The 12,116-nt window shown below is 39.7% G+C and overlaps 1 protein-coding gene across 1 annotated transcript in view; it reads left to right on the top strand.

The window, feature by feature from the left end:
• MAN2C1 (mannosidase alpha class 2C member 1) overlaps positions 1-12,116 on the top strand; it is a 1,630,015-nt gene that overhangs the window by 1,044,332 nt on the left and 573,567 nt on the right. Inside the window, exon 17 of the mRNA XM_044077185.1 lies at positions 8,574-8,656. Within this exon, the coding sequence (XP_043933120.1) occupies positions 8,574-8,656 (83 nt within the window). The remainder of the gene's footprint in view (positions 1-8,573; positions 8,657-12,116) is intronic.

The following is a 12,116-nucleotide window of genomic DNA, read 5'->3' as shown; positions in this document are numbered from 1 at the left end:
TGATAAGATAGCAGAAACTGGAGAAGTTCAAGCCATTGAAGAGAGTTTAAAGAAATGCAGTGGTGTGAGTTGTATGGGGAGTTAGTAATGAATCTGGCTATTTTATGGTAAGTCTGTTGCAGCTTGTTTAGCGTGGAGGCCTGGATATTGGTAAGAACTGGGGCGGCGTATAAGAGGGAGGGGAGGAGGAGTGCCTGGCCCAGGGTAAGTCTAGATTCAGGGGTTAGGAATTTTTTGTTCCGATATAGCAGACCTAGTTTATGGGTTTTTTTTTTTTTTTATACATTGGAGTATGTGTAGGGTGAACTTGAGTTCGTCATCGATAATGACCCCTAGGAGTTTTGTGTGGGTGTCAGGTTGGATGTTTGTATTGTTAGAAGATGTAATAAAAAAGGAGGTTTTGTGATGGGAAAGAGAACGGGGAAGGAAAAGTAGGAGTTTGGTCTTTTTGGGATTTAGGATCAATAGGTTGTGAGAGAGCCATTGATCAGTGGATAGTAGGGCCTGTTGGGTCAGGGAGTGTAGTTCAGGAATGTTATTTGAGATGGATATAAGTGTGGAGTCGTTGGCATACTGAATAAGGGAGGATTCTTTGCATGAGGTGTAAAGATCATTGGTGAAGATGTTAAACAAAAGGGGTCCCAAGATGGAGCCTTGGGGAACACCAGTGGAGATGGGAAGGAAAGGTGAGGAGGATGAGAGCCATTTGACAGATTGTTCCCTGCCAGATAGGTAACTATTAAACCAGGCAAGTGTGGAGGGGGATAGGTGGAGATTTGCGAGTTTGGATAGTAGTAGAGGATGAGAGACAGTATAGAAGGCTTTGGAGAGATCTAGGAAGAGACAGGAAATGAGTTTATTGTTGTCTAGGGCCTCTGCAATGATATGAGTGAAGGAGAGGAGGGCAGTGGTGGTGCTGTGGTGAGGACAAAATCCATGTTGGGAAGGGGTAAGTAAGTGGTGTGTGAGGAGGTGATTGAGAAGCTGTGAGTGAATACATTTTTCTAATATCTTGGAGGGGGGGCAGAATGGCAATGGGTCGGTAGTTTGAGGGGTTAGTGGAGTTTCCACCTTTATGAAGAGGGATAGTGAAGAAAGATTTCCAAAGGGTGATCAACCATGTCAAATGCCTAGGAAAGATCCAAGAAGAGGGCTGAAGATATGTGATTATTGTTACGGTTATTGTTTATAGTATTGGTAAAAGCCAGTAGGGCTGAAGTTGTGTTGTGGTGTGGACGGAAGACGTGTTGGGTATCGGCCATGAGGTGATTTTGGATTAGGTGGTGCATCAATTGTTTGTGTATACATTTTTCCATAATCTTTGCAAGTGGAGAAAGTGTAGCTATTGGTCCATAATTGGAGAATTCAGTGGGGGAACCTCCTTTATGTAGTGAGATATTACGTAGGTTGTTTTCCAAATGGTGGGAATTTTAGCCTCTGCTATGGTACAATTAATTAGTATAGATATTTTTATTTTATTTTATTTTTATTTTATTTTTATTTTTATTTTACATTTGTTAACCGGGCTAGTCTAGCTGGATATATGTCCATTTTCAGTAGAGGCCCGGGGAGAAAAGCTCCACACATAAATCAATACAATATTGGATAGGCAATGGCATCAGCTGATTTTTTAAGGTACTTGGCGGGAAATTGGTCAGCGAAGAGTGTGGTGGGTTTTAATTTTTTGATCAAGGTACGGATAAGTGATGTGGATACTGGTTGGAAGCTAAACGAAAGTCTGTTTTTAGAGGTGGTACTATCAGGGCCAGGGGAGCTAGGAGGTAATTGGCTAGCTAGGGCTTGAATTGTCTCAGTAAAGAGACGTTTAAAACTGTCTGAGACCTCCTCAGGAGATTTATCAATGGTAGCAGATGGGATAGGTGTAGACGTTTTTCCAGGATGAAGTAGATTATTCAGACCTGCCCACAACTTCTGAGGATTGTTCTGGTTAGTTGTCTGTAAATTACAGTAGTAATTTTTTTTGTCATGTAGAATGGATTTTTTAGTTTCATTCCTAACTTGCCTGTATTTAACATGATCATGGGGGTCTTTAGTGGAGCGCCATAGAGCCCAAAATTTGTTTCTACTGGTAATTTGTAGCCTAGACTCTTTAGAAAGCCATGGTGCCATTTTTGCTTTTGTTTGCTTTGAGCGGGCAGGTGCATGCAAATCAAGGATTTCAAGAAATTTGCTGTTAAAATATACAACTGCCTCCTCTAAGGGGAAGTGTTTTAGCATATACCAGTTACAGGAGTTAAGTTCCTGTTGGAGTTTGGCAGGTTCAAAGTCTTTTTTGTTGCTGACTTTTCTGAGTAAGAGGAGTTGTGGATTAATGGCTTTTTTCTTAACTATGTAAGTGAGAAGGTGGTCACTTAGGTCATCAGGGAGGGTACCAGCAGTGTACAGTTGGGGGTTACTATTTTACGAGTACCCAGTCGAGTATGCTTTTTTTTGGTTGGGTTTACCTAGCCTGGTAGGGGTGGTTATGGTTTGTGTAAAGGCATGCAGGTTGATGTGGGTAGAAGGGGATTCTGAGGAACAGGTGCCCCAGACAATGTTAAAGTCTCCAAGTAATAGGGTTTCCTGGGGGTAATGGCATGATAGCCAGTGAAGGGTGTCTTCACGTGTGGCTATATTATTACCTGGGGGAATATACATACAAATGATGTTGATGCATTTACTTTTGTTAAGTTGCAGTCTTCTTCTTCTTTCGGCTGCTCCCATTAGGGGTCGTCACAGCAGATCAGCTGTTTCCATTTCTTCCTGTTCTCTGCATCTTGCTGTGTCACACCAACCACCTGCATGTCCTCTCTCACCACATCCATAAACCTTATCTTAGGCCTCCCTCTTTTCCTGTTACCTGGCAGCTTCATCCTTAGCATCTTTTGCCCACTATACTCGGCATCCCACCTCAGCACAAACCAACGTAATCTTGCCTGTCTGGCTTTGTCTCCAAACCTTCCAACCTGGGCTGACCCTCTAATATACTTATTCCCAATCCTGTCCATCCTAGTCACACCCAGTGCAAATCTTAGCATCTTCAACTCTGCCACCTCAAGCTCTGGATCCTGCCTTTTTGTCAATGCCACTGTCTCCAACCCATATAACATAGCTGGTCTCACTACCTTCCCTTTCACACTTACTGGTACTTGTCTGTCACAAATCACTCCTGACACTCTTCTCCACCCACTCCCTCTTGCGTATACTCTCTTATTCACCTCTCATCCATACTCACCATTACTCTGAACTGTTGATCCCAAGTACTTAAACTCATCCACCTTCCCCACCTCTACTCCCTGCATCCTCACCATTCCTCTATCCGCCTTCTCATTCACACACATATATTCTGTCTTAGTCCTGCTGACCTTCATTCCTCTTCTCTCTAGAGCATATCTCCACCTCTGCAGGGTCTCCTCCACCTGTTCCCTACTCTCACTACAGATCACAATGTCATCTGCAAACATCATAGTCCACGGGGACTCTTGTCTGATCTCAACTATCAACCTGTCCATCACCATTGCAAATAAGAAAGGGCTCAGAGCTGATCCTTGATGTAATCCCACCTCCAGCTTAAATGCATCCGTCACTCCTACTGCAGACCTCTCCTCTGTCACACTACCCTCGTACATATCCTGTACCACTCTTACATACTTCTCTGACACTCCCGACTTCCTCATACAATACCACAACTCCTCTCTAGGCACCCTGTCATATGCTTTCTCTAAATCCGCAAAGACACATTGCAACTCCTTCTGACCTTCTCTGTACTTCTCCATCAACACTCTCAGAGCAAACATCGCATCTGTAGTGGTCTTTCCTGGCATGAAACCATACTGCTGATCATTAATCTTCACCTCCCTTCTTAACCTAGCTTCCACTACTCTTTCCCATAACTTCATGCTGTGACTGATCAGTTTAATCCCTCTGTAGTTACTACAGCTCTGCACTGTTAAGCTGCAGTGTAGTGGCAAGAATTTCGTAGTTATTAATCTGAGGTGGTTGATTAACATCTATGGTCACATTCAACTCAGATCTGTAGAGTATAGCTACCCCACCCCCCTTCCTGGAATCACGATCCAGCCTGTATATATTATACCCAGGTGGTAACACTTCATTGTCAGTAGTGTTAAGTTTTAACCAGGTCTCAGATAGACAGAGAGTCTCAGAGGAGTGGACAGCCAGGAGGGCATGCAGTTCATGTACCTTGTTATTAATGCCCCTAATATTGAGATGACAGACTAGGAGAGAGTTAGTTGGTCTTCTGATTATAGTTTTATGGCTGAGGTTACAGGTAGAGGGTGTATATGTATCAGAGGTGGATGGGCCCGGGTTGGGGTGAATGTCACCACCGAGTATGGGGCTAGGTCTGTACTTAGTGATAAGCCTCAGGAGTTTGTTTAAAAGTTTGTAGCATTGTCTCGATCTAGAGCTAATGTGCCAGGGGTTGGTGTGCTGAAAGAGTGAACAAGATGTTGAGTTGTGCCCACTGTTGTTAGCATGGCTAAAGGTGGGATGCTTTACAGCTGGGGTGATAGTATGGCCTTTAGGGTACAGATAAACAATAAGCAAATGGTTTTCATACAAGTTAAGTACATAAGTGGCTAGCAGAATTGGTAGTAAAGAGTAGTGTAACATTATGAGAGAAGGAGTATAGTAGTTAGGATCTGTTGTTTAAATGACACAACAGTAGAAGTTCTGATGGTCAATTTAGAGGTAATAGAGTGGGTGGAGAAAATATGTTTGGTGAAAGCTGATAGGGGTGGTAAAGCAGGGTGGAAAGAGTATGAAGGTGAAAGCTGATAGTATGAGTGTAGCAGGGGTGTGGTTAAGTACCTATAAATTTAGATGTAGTGGGGGCGGGTGGGAATTGGGGGCAGAGGAGGGTGCGGAGTGAGCCAAAGCTCAGTGAGGGTGAGCAGAGCGGGGCTAACACTCACTCCAAGTGTTTTCTTAGGCTATGGCATATATGTAGTGTTAACTTAATGGTTGTATTTTAAACTAACATTTTAAGCTTTATTTTAAACTGTATTTTTGCACTAAGTTATACACTATGTTTAGACTATGTTTTATACTCATGCAGGGTATTTGTTAACTGCAGGTTATAGGTACAAAGTATCATTTTCAGGGCTATGTGTGGGAGAGCAGAGGAAAACTACAATATTCAGAGATTACATTTAGGTTAAGAAATAATGTTGGGGCAAACTAGTTTAATTAAAAACTTAGAGGGAGCCAAATTACTATGGGGACAAACTAAAGGTGGCTTTAGACCCAGGGCAGCAGTTTACAGTACATAGTATTTCAGTACAGTTTAACATATTAACCTTAGCCAATTGTAGAACAAACTTCAGGTACATTGTTTGTGGGTACTGTTTTTTTAAGATAGCTTCCTTCAGGCAAGAGATTCTTTTAGTTAGATATCTTTATATTTTATTATTTATTATTAAATATATTTAAACATTTTAATTGTGGCTGGGTTGTTTAGAGATAAATAAGTATTTGCATATGTATTTGGTGACTCTGGATGGGCCACTCCAGTAGCCTTAGTCTTGGTCACACTTACCATTTGGATAATAGTAATATTACACAGTAGAATTGGTCACCCTTTGGGAAGGGCCTTAAAGGAAAACTCCACCCTCTCATACAGTTTAACTCAATTGTTAGGTTTCCTTTCTCCCTACAATATGGTTCCAACACTGTGTATGTACCAGAAACCTGCTTGTACTTTTTAAAACTTTTATTTCCTTGCATTGGGGTCAAATGAAGGGAAAGCCCACCTTTTTTTTTAAACTCAACTTCTCACATACTTTGCAGAGAAATTCATCTCCACCTGCATGACATATAGACACAGTTAAATATGTAGTTTACCCTGTCAGGTACTGCTGTCAGTCTTAGATGGGCAATTATTCCTGCTAATGTCAGCAGCTGATATAAAAAAGACAGAAAGCTGTGGAACTGTTTCCACTGTTTTTATTGCAGAGGGGAGGAGAACTTAACACTCCCCTTTCATAGCAAAACAAAGCAATTAGATCAGTCGGTTTTAAAGGCAATTGTCAATTCATCTGACAAATTTACAAAAGCAGCAACACAGTACTGAAATTCTAAGCTTTAAATATTATTTATAATAGTTTGTGTTAAGATAACTTAAGTGTAGTAGCAAAGATTTCTGTGACATTTAGAGAAAAGTCAGTAAATTTTTTTTACCATTTTTAACCCCCCCCCACACACACACACACACACACACACACACACACACAGGCCAGAACTGCAGAAAGAGAGTCAGGTGGCAACCCTATCAACTACATGCACTGATACTGTTCATAACAAATGTATTTTATGCTTTGTGTGACATCCTTCCAGAGGGGGATTCATATCTGGTACATGCAGATCCATTGTATAAAATTCTCACTGACTTTGAGTCGGTCCTTGCATTGTCAGAGTGCAACCATAATATACAGCTGAATTTACTTTAACATACATTTTCTATGTGCCCTTGCATTAAGAGCACTAAGAAAAGGAAATCAGAAGTACTTAACTGTGTTTAAATGCATATACACACACACACACACACACAGATATATGCTTTTGTACACATCTACTTTATATACATACACATATACAGAAACACATACACACACACAGACACACTATATATATGTGTGTGTGTGTGTGTGTGTGTGTGTGTGTGTGTGTGTGTGCAATATGTGGGCATACAATGAATTATTTATAACAGACAACATAGTATAGCTAAGCACTATTAATGTAAACATTGTAGTAAATGCTGCTCAATGATTTACTTGGTCACTGTCACACATTGGCTCTGTGTTGCACATGCAGTCTTGGTCATTGTCTTTGTCAGTATTCTTTTCTTTGTATTGATAAGTGCATTTAGTGATTGTTATTATCTTTGCCAGTGTAGCCTAAGTTGTGGCAGAAAAGGGTCCTGGGACCAGTTCACTTTCCTGGTTACCAAAGTATACATAAATATGAAATAGAAAAAAGGAGGAGGAACATGACAGAAATAATTAAGGAATTAGTAAAGCACATTTTAAGTCTGCATCATTCATGAGAGAGAAGAATCCTCCCACTGAAGACATTGGGAAGTAGCAGACAGACTAAGTTTAGAGTCCTACTACTTGTGACTTGTAATTGTACAGCAAGGATCATTTACTGCAGTGAAAGTTTTCACACCTCAGCATGAGAGTGTGGGGGAGGGTTTATCAAGTTTGTTAGGACTACAAAATACTCCTTTTACGAAAACATGTTTTTTATCTGCTTTCTTTTGCTGCAAGTAGCTAACAGCTATTTATAGCATAGAACAAGCTTTGACAGACACATAAATGAGGCTCAGTCAAGTAAACATAGAAGCAGCTCTGTTACAGAAGGTGTGTTTAGATGACAGTGCTTCACAGTCCTGCCATTATATTTTAATGGCATGAGAAAACGGCACCACTTCCTTATGTCTGGCATGAGTCATATAAAGAGGACTTAAAATGTATTCTGGAAAGAAGGAAGGAAATCAGGAAGATAAGATCACATTACCAAGGCAGGCCCCATCATCCGCCATTTTGAGAGAAACACATTAAAATTGTAAAATAAGCAGTTGGAGTGATTTTCAGGCATTAAACTATCTCAGAAATAAAGATGCAGTGAAAACAATATTTTTTTTAGTTCTAAGGTGGAGTTTCCCTTTAAAGTAGCTGATAAGGGGTTCTGGTGGCAGTGCTAACTACCTTATGGTCTGGGCAGAAGGGGGCATAGCTAGTAAACCTGTGCCTGCCTTTCCCAGGTGTGTGTGTGTGTGTGTGTGTGTGTGTGTGTGTGTGTGTGTGTGTGTGTGTGTGTGTGTTTATAAATTGAATCTCAAAGTGTGTGCATATCAGCTACTTGGGGAGGGACAGGAAGCACTGGTTGAACAGAGAGAGTGTTGGGAGTTGGGAGGACTTGGCTTGGAACCCTGGCTAAAGACTCACCTTTATAGCTGTGCCACAGGGGAGTCTATTGGGGATCTGGAGAAAGAGGGAGAAACAAGCCCTAGACTGACTGTGATCTCTGTGTTAATTAAGGGAATTGTACTTTACTGTGTGTGTACTTGTCATCCTCCCATTATGCACGTCCCTCACTGGTGCTAGTGGTGACAATTGAGGCTCCTTGATTACTGGGCCAGTGCAGGGTCGTCACAGTTACCATATTGTATTTATGTCAGGCAGTGTGAAAAAGACTGTAATTGTTACAAATGAAGAGAAGAGCACATCAAACCTAAGGAAAGATCAGTGGACAGCAAATAACTTGGGAAAAAATGTTTGCTGTTATCTCTTAATAGATGGTATCTTAAGACCCTGTCTTGGAGCAGAAGTGCGGTGTTCTTTAACACATGCATAACCCAAGTCACAAATTGTTTCCAATAAAAAGTAAATTGTATGTAATTGTTATCATTTTGGAGTTTTCTTCAAGATGTTTCCAGCTTTTCAACAGTTTTGCATTAGCATCATCAACTTAAAAGGTTCAATAGTCCAGAAGAATGTATTTCTAAATTCGATTTCCAGATGTAATAATGTTTTCCTCTGCATTTCTAGTTCTTGTGAAAGTTCCTAGCATGGGTTATACAACAGTGACAGAATCACTGGTACCACCACATCCCGTTACCATTTCTAAACAGGTATGTTGTATGTGTAAAATAACTTTTTTGTTGAGGTCTTAGTTTGTAAATGCTGGGTGTCTGTAACACTTCGGATCCATTTCGGTCTAGCAGGAAATGTTTCTTGAAATTAGCCTGTGTCTTGTAAAAGTGTTTTTACTAATTACAATGCGTAACTGTAAACATGTGAGTCTAAACAGAAGCTCCGTAAGTGTGTCCTCCATTAGCCTGTGTGAACCATTTGTCAGATTCATTTCTTCCTAAGTATTTCCTTTTCATATATGCTTACACCCCATGTCATTTCCAGTCCTTCTGTCTTTGTCACTGCTTTATCACCAACATTTGTGCGCGACTTTTTAGATTGCTTTTAATTGTTTGGGTTTTTGACACTATAAGTCTGTTTCTTGAGGTGATGTGGCAGCAGATAAAATGAAGAAAATGAATTATAGTAATACCGTATGCAAGTAAGAAGTGATGTGATTCAAACTATGAGCCTTCAGTGCTGTATCCTTGCACCTTAACCATGGTGAAGTTATGCAGCTTTTATTTCTTCAGACTTATATGTTGATAAAATCTCCAAGCATTGCTTTTGGAGACAGGATCGTGGCCTTCTTCAAACATGGCTGAGCCTGAATTTGCATCACTTATTTATTTATATATTTGTGTGACATCTGTTTACTGGAAAATCTGACTGCCCATAGAATCCATTTTCAATGGAGGCCTCAGAGAAAAGCTCCAATAACAGGACATTTAATACATGCACAGTAATACAGAATTTGTACAGTGAGGCATGGGGAGAAAAGCTCCAATAACAGGACATTTAATACATGTACATTTACAGTAATACACAATTTGTAACACAAATGTGATGACAGAAGTTACAGCAGTGCAATATTTACATAATACAAATGAGGTGGCAGAAGAAAGAGTACATTATTTACATTTATAAGTATTTACAGTTTTCTGTACCTACCTGAACATTATTGTGTTTCTACAGCGTTTACAATTTGAGAGCTTGCTTGTTTATAGATGAGAGCTAAGACTAAGCTTTGCAGTGAGTCCTTATTAAAAAGAGATGGAGGGACAGTGGAAAATATAGAAGATAGGGGCATACTAATAGGAAGATGAGCGGAGAAGAGAGAAAGACTAACAGAGGAAGAGAATGAGGAGAAGATGACCAGAAGAAGAGAAAGGATGATGTTTCAGCCCCATATGATGCAAGTATATCACATATGGTTCTTCATGTAGAATGGTGCTCTGAACTAGTAAACAAATAATAAAAATGGATTACTATCCCCATCAGTATGCACACATATACCTGTGTGTGTGTGCATGTATGTACTTTTACATGTAGGTGTGTGTGGATTGCATATGTTTGTGTATGTGCTTACACCCCTACATAACTTCCGCATTAATGTCAGACTTTCAAATGTCTTCTAGTCTGTTTCAAAATGATAAATGTGAACATCCATCCACAACCCCTTTTCCCATTTTTGCACATGGAGTTGAGGTGTCACTTCAATAGTGACAATCATCTAGAGCCAAGGTTTACACCATCAAATGGCTAGCCTTGCCGGGGTAGTTCTTCCACAACACGCTCACATCTTTTATGCAAAATATTAATCTACCATAACTAGGAGTTAATTTCTATGCCTTATCTGAAAATTTAATGCAGTTCAGCACAGTTTTGGACTGCACATTCTGTGCAGTTCATAGAACTTAGTACATGGCTACCTGAACTCCCATTTCCTTTTTCATATAATTTATTCAACTTGCAGAAATTACATGCAACATACACTTTTTCATTTACCAACAGACTTTCCACTCTGTGAAACATATCTCAACTGCTTTTATATATTTTATTTATTTATTTATCTTTTGTTGACCAGGTTAGTCCCACTAAGTTAGTAGCCTCTTTTCAAAGGAGACCCAAGGTGGCATTTATACCATTAGGAGTCATTTGGGCAGAGCATTAGGGAACTTCCACTACACTTTGGATCTGCTAGATGGTGCTGGAGGTCTCCAACAGCAGCAAGGAAAAGGCCTAAGGGAAGCAGCAGCATCGAGGAGGAGAGAAAAGCTTTGGAGTTTGAAGATGGTATAGGATTGAAACCTTTTAAGCAGGCCAAAGCGGGACATGGGGGTGTGGCCAATATGACAGTGGCCATACCCTAACATGTCATCACCAAAGGAGTGGTGAAGGAGGTGCAGTTATGGATACTACAGTGTGAAGTTATTACAGTATACTAAAATCTCACAAACCATTTAAATTATGAAGCTTTAACAGTAAAAGTGAAGTATTACTGCAAAACACACAAATTACTCAGTTGTAACAGTAAATAACCTTTACAGAAAAAAACACTACTCATATTAAACAGACAGTTATGTTTATTTAAAAAAAGCAAAATACTCTTAAATCCTACATGTTGCACTAACCATAACTGTTCTGAAACAAGAAAACAAAAAAAATCTGCATACGGGCACGCACTAACATTTTTTTAAACGTGTATACTTGAGGATGTTTATTGTAAATTAAAGCAAAAAAACCCACAAAAGAACAAAATTGCATACTGCACACTACAAGAAAACTAAATTAAATCACTTATTTTTATATGTGTATTTTGCATTTGATTTGACGGCATTAAGAAGTGCAATTGATGTTGGTATAGATAATACCCTAGCAATTACCAGATATAGTGCAGTCAGCTCAGGCCCTTCTATTCTCCTGGAGATAAGCCTGTGTGGTACATGAACTATCTTAGAGATAGATGCTATTGGCTTTATAATTTATGAAGCTTTGCTATCGTATATTCAGAACTGTTTTTAAAAATGTAAAAAATGCTTTCTTTTACTTGCAATTCAGTGTTTAACTTGCTCACTGGGATGATGTAAAAATGGGTGTTTCCACCCTAGCAATTATGTTTCAATTAATTGAGAGATTGATAATTGTTTTCTTAATTGATCCTGGTTTTACTATATAAAGGGAATTCATTTCTTGTACATATTGTAACCTGATGAAGCGCATATTAATGCGTGAAAGCGCTCGTTTGTTTTAAAAATAAAACTCTATTTTATTAATCGTGGTGGTTCCTGACAGTATTTTCCTCAGTCTACTTCCTCACCTGGTGTTACGGAACCTTTGGATGATCGGCTTCTTCTTTTTGCTGCTGGTATTCCTTCTGATTTACTTAGCCGTTCCTCACACGATGGATGTGCCGAATATTGAATTGGATTATAACCCAACAGGTGTTGCACGAACCGATGGTTGGAACTCTTTATTTTATCAAAAAGATAACCCACTTTTGCGGCTAGATACTAGCCAAGAGACTCTGGATGATACCTCAACGAACAGTGAGAACTTACATGATTTTTTTGGACATTTGAGAACTTTGGAAAATGATATGTATCGATTGCATAGGTTTGTCTGGCAAAGAAGACATCTCCAGGCTTGCCTACATTTCAAGGTCATTCCCCGAGGTAT

The sequence above is a fragment of the Protopterus annectens genome, chromosome 7.part0, assembly GCF_019279795.1.
Source record: "Protopterus annectens isolate FY-2018-M chromosome 7.part0, PAN1.0, whole genome shotgun sequence".
Taxonomy (NCBI): domain Eukaryota; kingdom Metazoa; phylum Chordata; order Ceratodontiformes; family Protopteridae; genus Protopterus; species Protopterus annectens.
Note: the sequence above shows the minus strand (reverse complement) of the source record. Positions and strands in the feature narration are given on the sequence as shown.